The 21,371-nt window shown below is 42.2% G+C and overlaps 1 protein-coding gene across 2 annotated transcripts; it reads right to left on the bottom strand.

Annotated features, from left to right (window-relative positions):
• Positions 1-32: 32 nt before the first annotated feature.
• On the bottom strand, positions 33-19,584 carry grna (granulin a). 2 transcript variants are annotated; one of them, XM_048990917.1, is made up of 18 exons: positions 19,438-19,584; positions 17,416-17,556; positions 17,057-17,188; positions 16,677-16,808; positions 15,789-15,873; positions 15,497-15,615; positions 14,762-14,998; positions 14,112-14,348; positions 13,462-13,698; positions 12,811-13,047; positions 12,160-12,396; positions 11,692-11,745; positions 3,700-3,882; positions 3,144-3,380; positions 2,588-2,824; positions 2,232-2,495; positions 1,900-2,133; positions 33-871 (listed from the first exon to the last, which is right to left on the bottom strand). In XM_048990917.1, exons 2-18 carry the CDS (start codon positions 17,554-17,556, stop codon positions 728-730), a joined length of 3,147 nt encoding a protein of 1,048 aa, XP_048846874.1. In that variant the 5' UTR covers positions 19,438-19,584; the 3' UTR covers positions 33-727. The 2 variants fall into 2 exon arrangements, with proteins under 2 accessions (XP_048846874.1, XP_048846873.1); XM_048990916.1 differs by lacking the exons at positions 11,692-11,745; positions 12,160-12,396; positions 12,811-13,047 and having other exon boundaries at positions 3,700-3,936.
• Positions 19,585-21,371: the final 1,787 nt, after the last annotated feature.

Genomic DNA, 21,371 nt, shown 5'->3' with positions numbered 1-21,371 from the left:
CCTTTTCATAAAAATTTGATTAGTACAGTAACTGTGTACACTGTCCCTGAATTTTATTTTGATATGAAACAACAGTGGTAATAAAGGCAGTAATTACAATCATTTTACCTTAAAAATGTACATGGCCAGAATTAACAAAGTGATATCACCAAACATGACACAGCCCCAAATCACGGAGTTTTGTCAGTAGTTTTACGTCTGTTATTTTATATTTGATTCTTGTTTTACTTTTCTGTTAAATATAAAGGCACATTCTGTTTTTTTATTGCAAAGTGAAAACTCTTTACACAAGTTTTTAAAAACTTGCATGCAGCTTGAGTTGCATGTGAGCACTGTTACCACATTCATCTGGCATCAGCAAAAGATAATGGATTCAGATCATTTACTCATGAGGTTATTACTGTGCTGTAAATTTTGATTGTCTGCCACATGGAATGAACCTGGAGGAAAGTAAGAATACCCTTAAAATCAACTATATCTTTATATATTCATATTCGCCAACTGTAGAAACAAAGCAGGTTTTTGTGATCATCCAATCAGTTGCTGAATAAGTAGCTGTTAATAATACACTATGAAATCATATAAAAAAACAAAAATCAAACCCTTTGAAAATTTACATGCCCCAATCAAACAATAAGAATTCTGTTTCAAGTAATTAAGTCATGTGTAGCAGATTAATCAGTGTGTGACAGACTGATCAGTGCGAGCAGAAAATCTCAACACAGCATCACAAATGGATGAGAGGTTTTCGCTTTGTGATGAATTCATCCCAGCCGTCCCATCTGTGGTCTGCCCTGGTGCAGGATCTACCGACAAGATCACAGGTGTAGCCGCTTGGACAGCAGTGCTGCATATCACTACAGCATACAGCCTGAGAAACAATGAAAGTACAGGTAAGGAATGGAGATATTGTCAGTTGTCAATCAATTGTAAAAGATATCCTTAACTGGAAAGATATCTCTTGGTATAAGGCTACCTTTTAACTAAGGCTGACATTTGGGCTGAACATTGATGTTAATATATCGAAGTATGTCTACAATTACATTGTTATCCATCCATTTTCTGTACCCACTTGTTATATTCAGTGTTGCAGGGGGTCTGAAACCTATGAGTACAAGGCAGGGACCAACCCTGGATAGGGCACCAAACTAACACTGGGCACACTGACAGCTATTAGCAATTTGGCAACCCTAATTCCACATATAGACTCCACATATAGACCTGTAGTGGAGGAGCTCAAACACTGGGCCCAGAGAGGTAAGGCAGCAGTGCGAACCACTGCACCACTGTGCCAGCTTACCATGCCATGTTTCTACTGTTTATTAAAAGCTTTATAATGCAGCTCTTTATTATATCAGCAGCAAAATGAAAAACAAATTTATTAGTGCAATTATATGCAAGGTTTCTACTTTGAAATCTTCCCGAAGGCCTGTATCATGTGAATCCATTGTTTTATCTGTAATTTGTCGTTTAACTTCTAATGTCATGGTGGCAATGTCCATCCATCCATCCATTTTCCAAACCGCTTATCCTACTGGGTGGCGGGGGGTCCGGAGCCTATCCCGGAAGCAATGGGCATGAGGCAGGGAACAACCCAGGATGGGGGGCCAGCCCATCGCAGGGCACACTCACACACCATTCACGCACACATGCACACCTACGGGCAATTTAGCAACTCCAATCAGCCTCAGCATGTTTTTGGAGTGTGGGGGGAAACCGGAGTACCCGGAGGAAACCCCACGGCGACATGGGGAGAACATGCAAACTCCACACACGTGTGACCCAGGCGGAGACTCGAACTGGTGGCAATGTGAAAGGATAAATGCTGCCTTTCAGGAGCCCGGGGACACAAATAAATGAAGATACTTCTGCTACAAGCTGTGATAAAGCTGCACACACCTTGGCCAGTGGGCAGTAGCGAAGCTGCCCCGACGGAAGCTGATAGCAGGGGGTGCCCGAGCCACAGCCGTCCTTCATGCTGCACTTGACAGATGTGCGAGGCACTTGATTGGCCTCGGCTTCCATTTTGCTGTACCAGGGAATGACCAGGGTATCGCGGGAGCAGGTGGTCCGTTTCACGTTGCACTTGTATCCCGAAGGACAGCAATGCTCCCCATCCCCGCAGCACACAGCCTAAGAGAAAGACGGTCCATTACCAGTATGCAACTACACCTAGAAGAGCAGTAACATAACGTAAAAAGAACCTAAATGGATTTACTAAGGCAATGTACCTCTGGCAAAGGGCAGCAGCCCCACTTGCTGATTTTATTCATATAACAGCAAGTTGTATCCTTGGAGCAGCTGCTGAAAGGGTCACATTTTTGGCGGGAAGACTCAGAAGAGCTGGAGACGACATCTGTGGGCATCTCCTTCATGGCAGGTTTTCTCTGCACCCAAGGGGAGCTGGGGCTGCCTGATGATCTGCAAGTCTGCACAAGCATGTCGCAAACGTAGCCCTTGGGACAGCAGTGCTTTTGATCGTCACAGCATATTGCCTAAAAGGAGACGGGAGAATGCAGCAGGTCAACATAGTAAGATGGGGAGCTGTCACAATACCCCAGCAAAATTCCACACTTCAGTTTATTACCTCTGGCATGGGGCAACAAGCCCAGCCACCTGTAGTTGTCTTGCAGCAGGTTGCATTATCAGGACAGGCAGTGGTATCATCACAAGGAACATCTTGTCCTTTAGCAGACTGCCTGTTTATGGTGGGCAACTTCTCCAACCAGGGTATGGAGCTCGTAGCGTTATCACAGGTGCTGCTAGCTAGGTTGCACTTGGTACCGTGAGGACAGCAATGGACGTGGTCATCACAGCACACGGCCTGTGAGAGGGATCAAGGGAATACTTCTACTTCTACTTTGAAACACGTTTTATTCTATAAATCCAGAGAAGATTTTATACTGTACCGTAATTTTACCACCTATACAGTCTTTCCAGAAAGTTCTGTGCTTTATAGAACCATACTGTGCGTCTCCATTGTTAAAATAATGTGATAATCATCTGGACATCGCTCACTGCATAATATTCCCCATCCCATTTGTTCTCCCAGTCTGACAACCAGATAACTGTAATTTGGTCAACATAGTAAGATGGGGAGCTGTCACAATACCCCAGTAAATTTCCACACTTCAGTTTATTACCTCTGGCATGAGGCAACAAGCCCAGCCACCTGTAGTTGTCTTGCAGCAGGTTGCATTATCAGGACAGGCAGTGGTATCATCACAAGGAACATCTTGTCCTTTAGCAGACTGCCTGTTTATGGTGGGCAACTTCTCCAACCAGGGTATGGAGCTCGTAGCGTTATCACAGGTGCTGCTAGCTAGGTTGCACTTGGTACCGTGAGGACAGCAATGGACGTGGTCATCACAGCACACGGCCTGTGAGAGGGATCAAGGGAATACTTCTACTTCTACTTTGAAACACGTTTTATTCTATAAATCCAGAGAAGATTTTATACTGTACCGTAATTTTACCACCTATACAGTCTTTCCAGAAAGTTCTGTGCTTTATAGAACCATACTGTGCGTCTCCATTGTTAAAATAATGTGATAATCATCTGGACATCGCTCACTGCATAATATTCCCCATCCCATTTGTTCTCCCAGTCTGACAACCAGATAACTGTAATTTGGTCAACATAGTAAGATGGGGAGCTGTCACAATACCCCAGTAAATTTCCACACTTCAGTTTATTACCTCTGGCATGAGGCAACAAGCCCAGCCACCTGTAGTTGTCTTGCAGCAGGTTGCATTAACAGGACAGGCAGTGGTATCATCACAAGGAACATCTTGTCCTTTAGCAGACTGCCTGTTTATGGTGGGCAACTTCTCCAACCAGGGTATGGACCTCGTAGCGTTATCACAGGTGCTGCTAGCTAGGTTGCACTTGGTACCGTGAGGACAACAATGGACGTGGTCATCACAGCACACGGCCTGTGAGAGGGATCAAGGGAATACTTCATTGCCATGTCAAGACCATAAATGATTTCCAAACTCGACGTGACCTCAGTGATTCCCAATAAATTCCACGCAATACATGAAAATTAACCATATACCTACAATACTTTGAAACACGTTTTATTATATAAATCCAGAGAAGATTTTACACTGTACCGTAATTTTACCACCTATACAGTCTTTCCAGAAAGTTCTGTGCTTTGTGGAACCATGCTGTGCATCTACATTGTTAAAATAATGTGATAATCATCTGGACATCGCTCACTGCATAAAATTCCCCATCCCATTTGTTCTCCCAGTCTGACAACCAGATAACTGTAATTTGGTCAACATAGTAAGATGGGGAGCTGTCACAATACCCCAGTAAATTTCCACACTTCAGTTTATTACCTCTGGCATGGGGCAACAAGCCCAGCCACCTGTAGTTGTCTTGCAGCAGGTTGCATTATCAGGACAGGCAGTGGTATCATCACAAGGAACATCTTGTCCTTTAGCAGATTGCCTGTTTATGGTGGGCAACTTCTCCAACCAGGGTATGGAGCTCGTAGCGTTATCACAGGTGCTGCTAGCTAGGTTGCACTTGGTACCGTGAGGACAGCAATGGACGTGGTCATCACAGCACACGGCCTGTGAGAGGGATCAAGGGAATACTTCATTGCCATGTCAAGACCATAAATGATTTCCAAACTCGACGTGACCTCAGTGATTCCCAATAAATTCCACGAAATACATGAAAATTAACCATATACCTACAATACTTTGAAACACGTTTATTATATAAATCCAGAGAAGATTTTACACTGTACCGTAATTTTACCACCTATACAGTCTTTCCAGAAAGTTCTGTGCTTTATAGAACCATACTGTGCGTCTCCATTGTTAAAATAATGTGATAATCATCTGGACATCGCTCACTGCATAATATTCCCCATCCCATTTGTTCTCCCAGTCTGACAACCAGATAACTGTAATTTGGTCAACATAGTAAGATGGGGAGCTGTCACAATACCCCAGTAAATTTCCACACTTCAGTTTATTACCTCTGGCATGAGGCAACAAGCCCAGCCACCTGTAGTTGTCTTGCAGCAGGTTGCATTAACAGGACAGGCAGTGGTATCATCACAAGGAACATCTTGTCCTTTAGCAGACTGCCTGTTCATAGTGGGCAACTTCTCCAACCAGGGTATGGAGCTCGTAGCGTTATCACAGGTGCTGCTAGCTAGGTTGCACTTGGTACCGTGAGGACAACAATGGACGTGGTCATCACAGCACACGGCCTGTGAGAGGGATCAAGGGAATACTTCATTGCCATGTCAAGACCATAAATGATTTCCAAACTCGACGTGACCTCAGTGATTCCCAATAAATTCCACGCAATACATGAAAATTAACCATATACCTACAATACTTTGAAACACGTTTTATTATATAAATCCAGAGAAGATTTTACACTGTACCGTAATTTTACCACCTATACAGTCTTTCCAGAAAGTTCTGTGCTTTGTGGAACCATGCTGTGCATCTACATTGTTAAAATAATGTGATAATCATCTGGACATCGCTCACTGCATAAAATTCCCCATCCCATTTGTTCTCCCAGTCTGACAACCAGATAACTGTAATTTGGTCAACATAGTAAGATGGGGAGCTGTCACAATACCCCAGTAAATTTCCACACTTCAGTTTATTACCTCTGGCATGGGGCAACAAGCCCAGCCACCTGTAGTTGTCTTGCAGCAGGTTGCATTATCAGGACAGGCAGTGGTATCATCACAAGGAACATCTTGTCCTTTAGCAGATTGCCTGTTTATGGTGGGCAACTTCTCCAACCAGGGTATGGAGCTCGTAGCGTTATCACAGGTGCTGCTAGCTAGGTTGCACTTGGTACCGTGAGGACAGCAATGGACGTGGTCATCACAGCACACGGCCTGTGAGAGGGATCAAGGGAATACTTCATTGCCATGTCAAGACCATAAATGATTTCCAAACTCGACGTGACCTCAGTGATTCCCAATAAATTCCACGCAATACATGAAAATTAACCATATACCTACAATACTTTGAAACACGTTTATTATATAAATCCAGAGAAGATTTTACACTGTACCGTAATTTTACCACCTATACAGTCTTTCCAGAAAGTTCTGTGCTTTATAGAACCATACTGTGCGTCTCCATTGTTAAAATAATGTGATAATCATCTGGACATCGCTCACTGCATAATATTCCCCATCCCATTTGTTCTCCCAGTCTGACAACCAGATAACTGTAATTTGGTCAACATAGTAAGATGGGGAGCTGTCACAATACCCCAGTAAATTTCCACACTTCAGTTTATTACCTCTGGCATGAGGCAACAAGCCCAGCCACCTGTAGTTGTCTTGCAGCAGGTTGCATTATCAGGACAGGCAGTGGTATCATCACAAGGAACATCTTGTCCTTTAGCAGATTGCCTGTTTATGGTGGGCAACTTCTCCAACCAGGGTATGGAGCTCGTAGCGTTATCACAGGTGCTGCTAGCTAGGTTGCACTTGGTACCGTGAGGACAACAATGGACGTGGTCATCACAGCACACGGCCTGTGAGAGGGATCAAGGGAATACTTCATTGCCATGTCAAGACCATAAATGATTTCCAAACTCGACGTGACCTCAGTGATTCCCAATAAATTCCACGCAATACATGAAAATTAACCATATACCTACAATACTTTGAAACACGTTTTATTATATAAATCCAGAGAAGATTTTACACTGTACCGTAATTTTACCACCTATACAGTCTTTCCAGAAAGTTCTGTGCTTTGTGGAACCATGCTGTGCATCTACATTGTTAAAATAATGTGATAATCATCTGGACATCGCTCACTGCATAAAATTCCCCATCCCATTTGTTCTCCCAGTCTGACAACCAGATAACTGTAATTTGGTCAACATAGTAAGATGGGGAGCTGTCACAATACCCCAGTAAATTTCCACACTTCAGTTTATTACCTCTGGCATGGGGCAACAAGCCCAGCCACCTGTAGTTGTCTTGCAGCAGGTTGCATTATCAGGACAGGCAGTGGTATCATCACAAGGAACATCTTGTCCTTTAGCAGATTGCCTGTTTATGGTGGGCAACTTCTCCAACCAGGGTATGGAGCTCGTAGCGTTATCACAGGTGCTGCTAGCTAGGTTGCACTTGGTACCGTGAGGACAGCAATGGACGTGGTCATCACAGCACACGGCCTGTGAGAGGGATCAAGGGAATACTTCATTGCCATGTCAAGACCATAAATGATTTCCAAACTCGACGTGACCTCAGTGATTCCCAATAAATTCCACGCAATACATGAAAATTAACCATATACCTACAATACTTTGAAACACGTTTTATTATATAAATCCAGAGAAGATTTTACACTGTACCATAATTTTACCACCTATACAGTCTTTCCAGAAAGTTCTGCGCTTTGTGGAACCATGCTGTGCATCTACATTGTTAAAATAATGTGATAATCATCTGGACATCGCTCACTGCATAAAATTCCCCATCCCATTTGTTCTCCCAGTCTGACAACCAGATAACTGTAATTTGGTCAACATAGTAAGATGGGGAGCTGTCACAATACCCCAGTAAATTTCCACACTTCAGTTTATTACCTCTGGCATGAGGCAACAAGCCCAGCCACCTGTAGTTGTCTTGCAGCAGGTTGCATTATCAGGACAGGCAGTGGTATCATCACAAGGAACATCTTGTCCTTTAGCAGATTGCCTGTTTATGGTGGGCAACTTCTCCAACCAGGGTATGGAGCTCGTAGCGTTATCACAGGTGCTGCTAGCTAGGTTGCACTTGGTACCGTGAGGACAACAATGGACGTGGTCATCACAGCACACGGCCTGTGAGAGGGATCAAGGGAATACTTCATTGCCATGTCAAGACCATAAATGATTTCCAAACTCGACGTGACCTCAGTGATTCCCAATAAATTCCACGCAATACATGAAAATTAACCATATACCTACAATACTTTGAAACACGTTTTATTATATAAATCCAGAGAAGATTTTACACTGTACCGTAATTTTACCACCTATACAGTCTTTCCAGAAAGTTCTGTGCTTTGTGGAACCATGCTGTGCATCTACATTGTTAAAATAATGTGATAATCATCTGGACATCGCTCACTGCATAAAATTCCCCATCCCATTTGTTCTCCCAGTCTGACAACCAGATAACTGTAATTTGGTCAACATAGTAAGATGGGGAGCTGTCACAATACCCCAGTAAATTTCCACACTTCAGTTTATTACCTCTGGCATGGGGCAACAAGCCCAGCCACCTGTAGTTGTCTTGCAGCAGGTTGCATTATCAGGACAGGCAGTGGTATCATCACAAGGAACATCTTGTCCTTTAGCAGATTGCCTGTTTATGGTGGGCAACTTCTCCAACCAGGGTATGGAGCTCGTAGCGTTATCACAGGTGCTGCTAGCTAGGTTGCACTTGGTACCGTGAGGACAGCAATGGACGTGGTCATCACAGCACACGGCCTGTGAGAGGGATCAAGGGAATACTTCATTGCCATGTCAAGACCATAAATGATTTCCAAACTCGACGTGACCTCAGTGATTCCCAATAAATTCCACGCAATACATGAAAATTAACCATATACCTACAATACTTTGAAACACGTTTTATTATATAAATCCAGAGAAGATTTTACACTGTACCATAATTTTACCACCTATACAGTCTTTCCAGAAAGTTCTGCGCTTTGTGGAACCATGCTGTGCATCTACATTGTTAAAATAATGTGATAATCATCTGGACATCGCTCACTGCATAAAATTCCCCATCCCATTTGTTCTCCCAGTCTGACAACCAGATAACTGTAATTTGGTCAACATAGTAAGATGGGGAGCTGTCACAATACCCCAGTAAATTTCCACACTTCAGTTTATTACCTCTGGCATGAGGCAACAAGCCCAGCCACCTGTAGTTGTCTTGCAGCAGGTTGCATTAACAGGACAGGCAGTGGTATCATCACAAGGAACATCTTGTCCTTTAGCAGACTGCCTGTTTATGGTGGGCAACTTCTCCAACCAGGGTATGGAGCTCGTAGCGTTATCACAGGTGCTGCTAGCTAGGTTGCACTTGGTACCGTGAGGACAGCAATGGACGTGGTCATCACAGCACACGGCCTGTGAGAGGGATCAAGGGAATACTTCATTGCCATGTCAAGACCATAAATGATTTCCAAACTCGACGTGACCTCAGTGATTCCCAATAAATTCCACGCAATACATGAAAATTAACCATATACCTACAATACTTTGAAACACGTTTTATTATATAAATCCAGAGAAGATTTTACACTGTACCGTAATTTTATCACCTATACAGTCTTTCCAGAAAGTTCTGTGCTTTGTGGAACCATGCTGTGCATCTACATTGTTAAAATAATGTGATAATCATCTGGACATCGCTCACTGCATAAAATTCCCCATCCCATTTGTTCTCCCAGTCTGACAACCAGATAACTGTAATTTGGTCAACATAGTAAGATGGGGAGCTGTCACAATACCCCAGTAAATTTCCACACTTCAGTTTATTACCTCTGGCATGGGGCAACAAGCCCAGCCACCTGTAGTTGTCTTGCAGCAGGTTGCATTATCAGGACAGGCAGTGGTATCATCACAAGGAACATCTTGTCCTTTAGCAGATTGCCTGTTTATGGTGGGCAACTTCTCCAACCAGGGTATGGAGCTCGTAGCGTTATCACAGGTGCTGCTAGCTAGGTTGCACTTGGTACCGTGAGGACAGCAATGGACGTGGTCATCACAGCACACGGCCTGTGAGAGGGATCAAGGGAATACTTCATTGCCATGTCAAGACCATAAATGATTTCCAAACTCGACGTGACCTCAGTGATTCCCAATAAATTCCACGCAATACATGAAAATTAACCATATACCTACAATACTTTGAAACACGTTTATTATATAAATCCAGAGAAGATTTTACACTGTACCGTAATTTTACCACCTATACAGTCTTTCCAGAAAGTTCTGTGCTTTATAGAACCATACTGTGCGTCTCCATTGTTAAAATAATGTGATAATCATCTGGACATCGCTCACTGCATAATATTCCCAATCCCATTTGTTCTCCCAGTCTGACAACCAGATAACTGTAATTTGGTCAACATAGTAAGATGGGGAGCTGTCACAATACCCCAGTAAATTTCCACACTTCAGTTTATTACCTCTGGCATGAGGCAACAAGCCCAGCCACCTGTAGTTGTCTTGCAGCAGGTTGCATTAACAGGACAGGCAGTGGTATCATCACAAGGAACATCTTGTCCTTTAGCAGACTGCCTGTTTATGGTGGGCAACTTCTCCAACCAGGGTATGGAGCTCGTAGCGTTATCACAGGTGCTGCTAGCTAGGTTGCACTTGGTACCGTGAGGACAGCAATGGACGTGGTCATCACAGCACACGGCCTGTGAGAGGGATCAAGGGAATACTTCATTGCCATGTCAAGACCATAAATGATTTCCAAACTCGACGTGACCTCAGTGATTCCCAATAAATTCCACGCAATACATGAAAATTAACCATATACCTACAATACTTTGAAACACGTTTTATTATATAAATCCAGAGAAGATTTTACACTGTACCATAATTTTACCACCTATACAGTCTTTCCAGAAAGTTCTGTGCTTTGTGGAACCATGCTGTGCATCTACATTGTTAAAATAATGTGATAATCATCTGGACATCGCTCACTGCATAAAATTCCCCATCCCATTTGTTCTCCCAGTCTGACAACCAGATAACTGTAATTTGGTCAACATAGTAAGATGGGGAGCTGTCACAATACCCCAGTAAATTTCCACACTTCAGTTTATTACCTCTGGCATGGGGCAACAAGCCCAGCCACCTGTAGTTGTCTTGCAGCAGGTTGCATTATCAGGACAGGCAGTGGTATCATCACAAGGAACATCTTGTCCTTTAGCAGACTGCCTGTTTATGGTGGGCAACTTCTCCAACCAGGGTATGGAGCTCGTAGCGTTATCACAGGTGCTGCTAGCTAGGTTGCACTTGGTACCGTGAGGACAGCAATGGACGTGGTCATCACAGCACACGGCCTGTGAGAGGGATCAAGGGAATACTTCATTGCCATGTCAAGACCATAAATGATTTCCAAACTCGACGTGACCTCAGTGATTCCCAATAAATTCCACGCAATACATGAAAATTAACCATATACCTACAATACTTTGAAACACGTTTTATTATATAAATCCAGAGAAGATTTTACACTGTACCGTAATTTTATCACCTATACAGTCTTTCCAGAAAGTTCTGTGCTTTGTGGAACCATGCTGTGCATCTACATTGTTAAAATAATGTGATAATCATCTGGACATCGCTCACTGCATAAAATTCCCCATCCCATTTGTTCTCCCAGTCTGACAACCAGATAACTGTAATTTGGTCAACATAGTAAGATGGGGAGCTGTCACAATACCCCAGTAAATTTCCACACTTCAGTTTATTACCTCTGGCATGGGGCAACAAGCCCAGCCACCTGTAGTTGTCTTGCAGCAGGTTGCATTATCAGGACAGGCAGTGGTATCATCACAAGGAACATCTTGTCCTTTAGCAGATTGCCTGTTTATGGTGGGCAACTTCTCCAACCAGGGTATGGAGCTCGTAGCGTTATCACAGGTGCTGCTAGCTAGGTTGCACTTGGTACCGTGAGGACAGCAATGGACGTGGTCATCACAGCACACGGCCTGTGAGAGGGATCAAGGGAATACTTCATTGCCATGTCAAGACCATAAATGATTTCCAAACTCGACGTGACCTCAGTGATTCCCAATAAATTCCACGCAATACATGAAAATTAACCATATACCTACAATACTTTGAAACACGTTTTATTATATAAATCCAGAGAAGATTTTACAGTGTACCCTAATTTTACCACCTATACAGTCTTTCCAGAAAGTTCTGTGCTTTATAGAACCATACTGTGCGTCTCCATTGTTAAAATAATGTGATAATCATCTGGACATCGCTCACTGCATAAAATTCCCCATCCCATTTGTTCTCCCAGTCTGACAACCAGATAACTGTAATTTGGTCAACATAGTAAGATGGGGAGCTGTCACAATACCCCAGTAAATTTCCACACTTCAGTTTATTACCTCTGGCATGAGGCAACAAGCCCAGCCACCTGTAGTTGTCTTGCAGCAGGTTGCATTAACAGGACAGGCAGTGGTATCATCACAAGGAACATCTTGTCCTTTAGCAGACTGCCTGTTTATGGTGGGCAACTTCTCCAACCAGGGTATGGAGCTCGTAGCGTTATCACAGGTGCTGCTAGCTAGGTTGCACTTGGTACCGTGAGGACAGCAATGGACGTGGTCATCACAGCACACGGCCTGTGAGAGGGATCAAGGGAATACTTCATTGCCATGTCAAGACCATAAATGATTTCCAAACTCGACGTGACCTCAGTGATTCCCAATAAATTCCACGCAATACATGAAAATTAACCATATACCTACAATACTTTGAAACACGTTTTATTATATAAATCCAGAGAAGATTTTACACTGTACCGTAATTTTACCACCTATACAGTCTTTCCAGAAAGTTCTGTGCTTTGTGGAACCATGCTGTGCATCTACATTGTTAAAATAATGTGATAATCATCTGGACATCGCTCACTGCATAAAATTCCCCATCCCATTTGTTCTCCCAGTCTGACAACCAGATAACTGTAATTTGGTCAACATAGTAAGATGGGGAGCTGTCACAATACCCCAGTAAATTTCCACACTTCAGTTTATTACCTCTGGCATGAGGCAACAAGCCCAGCCACCTGTAGTTGTCTTGCAGCAGGTTGCATTAACAGGACAGGCAGTGGTATCATCACAAGGAACATCTTGTCCTTTAGCAGACTGCCTGTTTATGGTGGGCAACTTCTCCAACCAGGGTATGGAGCTCGTAGCGTTATCACAGGTGCTGCTAGCTAGGTTGCACTTGGTACCGTGAGGACAGCAATGGACGTGGTCATCACAGCACACGGCCTGTGAGAGGGATCAAGGGAATACTTCATTGCCATGTCAAGACCATAAATGATTTCCAAACTCGACGTGACCTCAGTGATTCCCAATAAATTCCACGCAATACATGAAAATTAACCATATACCTACAATACTTTGAAACACGTTTTATTATATAAATCCAGAGAAGATTTTACACTGTACCGTAATTTTACCACCTATACAGTCTTTCCAGAAAGTTCTGTGCTTTGTGGAACCATGCTGTGCATCTACATTGTTAAAATAATGTGATAATCATCTGGACATCGCTCACTGCATAAAATTCCCCATCCCATTTGTTCTCCCAGTCTGACAACCAGATAACTGTAATTTGGTCAACATAGTAAGATGGGGAGCTGTCACAATACCCCAGTAAATTTCCACACTTCAGTTTATTACCTCTGGCATGGGGCAACAAGCCCAGCCACCTGTAGTTGTCTTGCAGCAGGTTGCATTATCAGGACAGGCAGTGGTATCATCACAAGGAACATCTTGTCCTTTAGCAGACTGCCTGTTTATGGTGGGCAACTTCTCCAACCAGGGTATGGAGCTCGTAGCGTTATCACAGGTGCTGCTAGCTAGGTTGCACTTGGTACCATGAGGACAGCAATGGACGTGGTCATCACAGCACACGGCCTGTGAGAGGGATCAAGGGAATACTTCATTGCCATGTCAAGACCATAAATGATTTCCAAACTCGACGTGACCTCAGTGATTCCCAATAAATTCCACGCAATACATGAAAATTAACCATATACCTACAATACTTTGAAACACGTTTTATTATATAAATCCAGAGAACATTTACACTGTACCGTAATTTTACCACCTATACAGTCTTTCCAGAAAGTTCTGCGCTTTGTGGAACCATGCTGTGCATCTATATTGTTAAAATAATGTGATAATCATCTGGACATCGCTCACTGCATAAAATTCCCCATCCCATTTGTTCTCCCAGTCTGACAACCAGATAACTGTAATTTGGTCAACATACTAAGATGGGGAGCTGTCACAATACCCCAGTAAATTTCCACACTTCAGTTTATTACCTCTGGCATGGGGCAACAAGCCCAGCCACCTGTAGTTGTCTTGCAGCAGGTTGCATTATCAGGACAGGCAGTGGTATCATCACAAGGAACATCTTGTCCTTTAGCAGACTGCCTGTTTATGGTGGGCAACTTCTCCAACCAGGGTATGGAGCTCGTAGCGTTATCACAGGTGCTGCTAGCTAGGTTGCACTTGGTACCGTGAGGACAGCAATGGACGTGGTCATCACAGCACACGGCCTGTGAGAGGGATCAAGGGAATACTTCATTGCCATGTCAAGACCATAAATGATTCCCAAACTCAACGTGACCTCAGTGGTTCCCAATGAATTCCACGTAATACATGAAAATTAACCATATACCTACAATACTTTGAAACACGTTTTATTCTATAAATGCAGAGAACATTTACACTGTACCGTAATTTTACCACCTATACAGTCTTTCCAGAAAGTTCTGTGCTTTGTAGAACCATGCTGTCCGTCTCCATTGTTAAAATAATGTGATAATCATCTGGACATCGCTCACTGCATAAAATTCCCCATCCCATTTGTTCTCCCAGTCTGACAACCAGATAACTGTAATTTGGTCAACATACTAAGATGGGGAGCTGTCACAATACCCCAGTAAATTTCCACACTTCAGTTTATTACCTCTGGCATGAGGCAACAAGCCCAGCCACCTGTAGTTGTCTTGCAGCAGGTTGCATTAACAGGACAGGCAGTGGTATCATCACAAGGAACATCTTGTCCTTTAGCAGACTGCCTGTTTATGGTGGGCAACTTCTCCAACCAGGGTATGGAGCTCGTAGCGTTATCACAGGTGCTGCTAGCTAGGTTGCACTTGGTACCGTGAGGACAGCAATGGACGTGGTCATCACAGCACACGGCCTGTGAGAGGGATCAAGGGAATACTTCATTGCCATGTCAAGACCATAAATGATTCCCAAACTCAACGTGACCTCAGTGGTTCCCAATGAATTCCACGTAATACATGAAAATTAACCATATACCTACAATACTTTGAAACACGTTTTATTCTATAAATGCAGAGAACATTTACACTGTACCGTAATTTTACCACCTATACAGTCTTTCCAGAAAGTTCTGTGCTTTGTAGAACCATGCTGTCCGTCTCCATTGTTAAAATAATGTGATAATCATCTGGACCTTGCTCACTGCATAAAATTCCGCATCCCATTTGTTCCTCCAGTCTGACAACCAGATAATTGTGACCCATCACCACGGAATGAGTCTTAAGTCACACTGGTAGTAATACACCCATAAGACTCATTTCGTGGTGATGGGTCACAATTGTAATTTGGTCAACATAGTAAGATGGGGAGCTGTCACTATACCCCAGTAAATTTCCACACTTCAGTTTATTACCTCTGGCATGGGGCAACAAGCCCAGCCACCTGTAGTTGTCTTGCAGCAGGTTGCATTATCAGGACAGGCAGTGGTATCATCACAAGGAACATCTCTTGTCTTTTCAAACAGCTTGCTATCTGGAAAATAAGAGTGTTTATCATTTCTGTACTTTTATTTCTGCGGTTCTCATTACTTATATTTTGTTTCTCCTACGATGTATGTCTTTCGCTTCAAAAAGAATACGTGTAAACAATAATTATCTTTACTTTCCAGTACCATGCATCAACCAAAGTCAGTCAAAAATCTCAACCTTTTTGTTCGATGCAGAACCTTCCATCCTCACTACATTTGTGGCCCTTGTGACAGCAGTGTTTACCATCTGAACAAGGGACACCCTGCAAGAAAAGAATCATCTTAATATACAGCAAAATTAACAATGATACACCTAGTTTACCTCAATAAACTGAATGCACAGTTCATGAAATAAAGACATATCTGAATAGTTGACGAGATGTCATAGGCTAGCATCCCATCCCAGGTAGTCAGCCTCTGTTTGTTGGGATAGGCTCCAGGCTCACTCTGAACACACAGTGGGTAAGTGGTCTCTTTTTAAGAGTCTTAAAGGGACTCTATTATGGTCTTCCAATTTTTCTCAATTGTTCCAGTGTGCTATATAGCTTTATATGCATATAAACGAGTTGCTAATTCCTAATAGCCAAAGTACACGCCAACCAAGGTCAGCTGACCAATTAGAACATACTGGGGGTGGGGCTTAAAGGTCTAACAAAGCATATACAGAGCAAATAGGGAGGTACAGTATGAGAAAATTTTAAATAGACCTTTAAATACAGGAAGGAAGCATGAATCTACCCTTATTTTCATAGTTCCTTACTGGAATCCCCTTCAAGACACACAAATTCCTCCCCTCCTTTTTAGGAATGCTATAAACTGTAATCCCTGCCTCTAATCTAAGGAATGATCTGGCATCTAATGTAACTGATACCTGGTTCTGTCTTCCGCTTCCTGTTTTGTCTTTTCTATTTTTTCCTCCTGCTCTTATTGTCAATAACACTTGTATCTTACTGTCACATTGTCTCTCTATGAGCCTGGTCTGATCGCTAAATGCTTTGGCTTTTCGCTTTTGGATGCCTGTTTTGGGAAGAATGATGCATAAATACGATTTGCAAATTCGGGTCACCTGCTTTAAGCGGCAGCAGCCGAAAGCGTCGCCCGTCTTCAAACAAGAGTAAGCAGTGGGGCAGCGAGTCTTGTCTGCACACATTGTCCTATAATTCGTATCTTCTGAGAAAGTGGGGATCATCTGGGAAGACTAGTAACAGAAAAGACAATGAGTTTGCTTAGTAACATTAAAAAGATGCCAAGGTTTTCTGACATCATTGAAGGTACATTTTTCAAAAGACTTGTTTCTAAAATGCCCTTGATGTAACATTACACTGAATAGATTTTTAAGTTTTTCACACATACAGCAGAACAGAAGGACAAACCCTAAAGAGTTTCTCCCTAAGTCGCTGAAAGCTAAGGCGTATGTTCAGGCTGGGACCACTGACAGCCGCATACCTTTGGCAGCAGTCTTGTAGGAATCCTCTTGACCATCTCTAGTGATTCAGTTGCATTGACACACTTGTTATGTTCCAGGTCACAGGTGCTGCTCTCGGAGCAGCAGTGCAAGTGATCCTCACAGCAAACGGCCTTAAGAAAAGAACAGTTCCCAATAATGACTTAAATTAAACAGACGTCACTGATTCGTGAAATGAAGGACGGTGTGGAGATATGCCGCGTGAACCGGGAGATGAAAGCAGTACTGACTCCGTTGAATGTAAATCACCAGGAAAATGCAAGAGAGGATGTGAGGACATCAGTGCGGGGCGACGGCGCCTGTGATCCTGGTACTCTGGCGAAGCGACCTCTCAACTTACGTGAGGCAGAGGACAAGAGGTATAGACACCCGAGGGGCTGAGGCAGCAACTGCTACCATCCTGAGTGACTCTACCATCGGGACACGTCATGGCAGCCGCCGAGGCCAGCAGGGCCATGCAGAGCACCACTGATGGCAGCATCTAGGAGAGGTGAATGAATGAATGAATGAATGAATGAATAAATGAATGCCTTTATTGTCATTGTACAAGGTACAATTGGAAGACTCGTCGGCGCCAGAAAGAGAAAGGACAGAAAAAATACCAATTACAGAACAAATAAAATGAGTAGAATATAATATAAACAGAAGATGAACAGCATAAACACAAATCACGATATAATTACGTAAACAGACAACAAACTTGACCAAAACAGAAGTGTAAAGCATAAAAATGTAAAAATAAACTGGAGAAATATGAGAAAAAGTAGGTGTTTAAAATAAATGTTATTCAGATTCACAATGAATATGAAAATATTGTACGTTACAGCGGTGCAATTAAGAAAATATTGCACATGCTAATATGCAGTGAGGTCATAATCTGAAATCAGGGCAGATGTGTTTAAGAAGAAATCAAGGGAGATATCAAGCGATAACCAGGATGAGGAAGAGCAAGAAATGAAGGACGGGGAAAGTAACACGTGATCTTGTCGCGCAATGAACAATTAATGTACTTCAGTTATGTTTACAAGTATTTCTCCTTTCCATGGCTACCGTAACAGAAAATTTAAATCAAGCTAATAGCAGACTGCACTTTCACTTCCTCTTATGAGTAATAAGAGTTCACAAATACCTCAGAAAAAGGCAGTCGGGATTATTTTCTCTGTAAGACAATAGAGATGAAACATGCGTACTCGATACAACAAGAAGAAGAACAACAAAATCTCATATACCCATGGACAATGAAAAAGTGATTGACCTTTTCAACATATAAATATGGTGTAAATGCGATTTCACACTTACTGTAAGAATGAGTATGACTGTCACATTCACGTAATATTTCCCTTGTTTTAATATTGCCTGTTTTAGTTCTCAGGAATTCCCCGTTTATATGCATGTAAACAGGACTTCCTCCTCCCTCATTAACCTGTCTGTGTAAAGTGGACTGTCACCATACCTGAATAATCAGTATAAAAGGTATAACCTAGTACACAGATTTTCGTAGCACAGAATGCATTCACAGAACCAAATTGTATTCGCTTGTTGGAGACTAATGAATTGTTGTACGATATTAAAAAAGTTTTAAGCGGAGCGGGTTGTGGGTTTCGATTTATACTTTACTACGAAATACACTGCTTTTGTACGGAAAGAGCATAAATAACCACAATAGCGACAAAAACAATACTATTTTGTGAATTAGATTGCGATGATGCACTTTTGACTAGACATCCTGTTGTAGAATATGTTTGTTGCTGTCGTTTTGTGTCGTTTTGTTTCGTTTTCTTTAAGATTTACATTAGGCTACATCCTCATTGTAGATTATGTCAAGAGTTGCAAAAACGCACATGCATCACCTATAAACACATGAGTTTAATTTACAATCCTTCACATATTTAGCAACACAATCGTAACATTTTTACATTATATGAAACATTTCATTGTAGGCTATTTCAGAGGAAGCAGAGTAATAATATTTTTAATAGCTAGTTTTTTTTTTAAGTCGGTTCTACATATCAGCATTAATTCAGTCTAAAACAATATGGCCTATGAACAGTCGATTATGCAAGCAATTAATTTAAAAAAATCCATAATATAATGTCCTTAACGTACTAAGCAGGACACCGCGACCGCTCCTTCGTTTTTATCGTTGCTTACTTAATTAAATTTTGGCAAAACTGGAGTGGATTTAAAATTTGGTTTTAGGGGAAAGTAGCCTATATTTCACTTCTGCCACTGCACTCGTCCAAATGTGTAAGTATGATCATGTCAGTATTATAAATTATAAAATGAACTGTACATTATGCATAACGATTACAATAATCCCGACACAAACACAGAAAGTCAAAACGTATTGCTGTGATCTTACCTCTGTTTATAACCTCCGGCCCCCGGGACAGAGAGCTACTTAAAACAATTCGTACTACCTGATCAACACGAATACCCGAACATTCGCAGTATAAAATAATTATAACTTTGTTGATTGGCGAATGGACCATAACCTGTGTTTGAATCGTCGAGCGAACTGTCAATCAGGACACCACGTCACATCTCCTATTTTTACGAAGAGGGGATTGGTTCGTACATTTACTCTGAAAATTATCTAAGATTTAAGTATCGTTTCTCAAGCAGTGGGACCCACATAACAGTGGGTCGGGAGACTATTATCATTGAGTGTGGTTTAGAAAAAAAATAGATCTTACACTGGTCGACAACTAATCGTGAATTTGGGTCGGGATCAAGGGCGTCCATTTGTCTGTGGACGGTAAGGACATGCCCGTATCAATACTGTGCGAGCCCAGTGTTTAGGGGAGCGCTGGGCTCGTCGATGAACTGATTTAACTTATTTAAGATGTCATTCTGAAATGTGCAAATCCAGCACAAGGTAACAGCAAGCCAGTGAAACACAAAAGAGGAACCAGGTGCAAAAATGTCAGGGCACTGCTCCGTCTAAACTGCATCTCATTGGACTGGAGGAAGAAACTAATAATAGTCCTGTGAGGGAAAACACGAGATGGGATGTGAATAGTAATTGCATAAACTTTGTATACTAAAAATGAAAGTATTTAGATTCCCTAGTCGATATAGCAATTAAACTGAATTTTAGTTACTTCAGTTTCTCTCCATTTCTGAATAAAACACAAGAGTTTTATAAATTTGATATTGACCTCTAAAATTTAGGCCTGCAGAAATATGACTTCCAGCTTTATAGTTTTCGTAGAATGACATCCCACAGACTTTCCCTGGTGCTCCTCGAACACCCCAAAAATGCAGAAGATAAATCTTCTGGTGAAAAGGGTATAATTAGTACAAAATCGTGCAACAATTCACTTTTAGTAAGTTCGGCAAATTCCACACTTTCATTGCAGAATTAGAATGTGATTCGTTCCGCACAAAATTGTTCTGGAAAACACATTTTCCACTGATTAAAATTACAACAGGTGAGGACCTTGTGAAGGTGGGAGCACTGCCGGATTTAGGCATCCTGCCAGGGGGGCACGGAGGCACCCACATACAAAAAACCAACTTGGTTGTGATATTTGCGTGATCGGTTTTCTATCACTCATTTGCACGTTACGTGAATGATATTACGTCAATGAGTGGGTCAGCTGACCTTGTCGGAGTGAGTCCCTGATCTTCGCTTGTGAGCTAGACAGGCTGCCACTTAGAAGGTGGGCAAAGGGGTGTAGCCAGGCTGCCCTCAGGCCTTCCCACTGGAAGGCTGAGGTAGGGGGACCTGAGGAATGTATCAATTAGGACACTTTGTACATGTCACCACCAGCAGGAACAGAGGTAGTGGGTAAACAAAAATGGTTCTCTTATACACCTCCATTCAGGCCTATTTGTGTTTAAAGTTTTTAAGATGTAATTGAGTGAAGCACTTAACTGGTGTCTCTCATTTTTCAGTTTAAATTTTGTTGTTTTGAGTTATTTGCAACTTTGGTGCGAAAAAGGAAGCAGTTTTGTTAATTATATTACCAAGGAAAAAAACAAATATTTCTGAGTTTGTTGTTATTAGTCGAATTGCCATTATTTGACTGTTCACGTGAATAGTTGGGATATATTTCAGACACTTCTGAATATTTGGCGTTTCGTTTGGTTCCACATTTGTTTTGCGTCTCATCAAGCAGTGAGAAAATGTTGCTCTTATGCATGTCCATTCGAATCAGTGTGCATGTGAAGGAACAGACAGATAGAAGTATGTGAAATGTATTTTTGCATTTTTAAAAGGCAAGATCCTGTACTTTGTTCTGATGCTTTATAGGTGGCTTTATATGTATATTAGTTTGATACACTTACATT

This window comes from Brienomyrus brachyistius, chromosome 22, assembly GCF_023856365.1.
Source record: "Brienomyrus brachyistius isolate T26 chromosome 22, BBRACH_0.4, whole genome shotgun sequence".
Taxonomy (NCBI): domain Eukaryota; kingdom Metazoa; phylum Chordata; class Actinopteri; order Osteoglossiformes; family Mormyridae; genus Brienomyrus; species Brienomyrus brachyistius.
Note: the sequence above shows the minus strand (reverse complement) of the source record. Positions and strands in the feature narration are given on the sequence as shown.

Bases quoted from the DNA above. Each gene is read 5' to 3' on its own strand.
- grna (XM_048990917.1), bottom strand. From the start codon at position 17,556: ATGCTGCCATCAGTGGTGCTCTGCATGGCCCTGCTGGCCTCGGCGGCT. The intron at 2,496-2,587 runs GTAATAAACTGA...GTCTCCTTTTAG, and splicing joins CTTGTTGCCCCATGCCAGAG to GCAATATGCTGTGACGATCA. The intron at 872-1,899 runs GTGTGTGCAGCT...ATTGTTTCTCAG, and splicing joins GCTACTGCCCACTGGCCAAG to GCTGTATGCTGTAGTGATAT.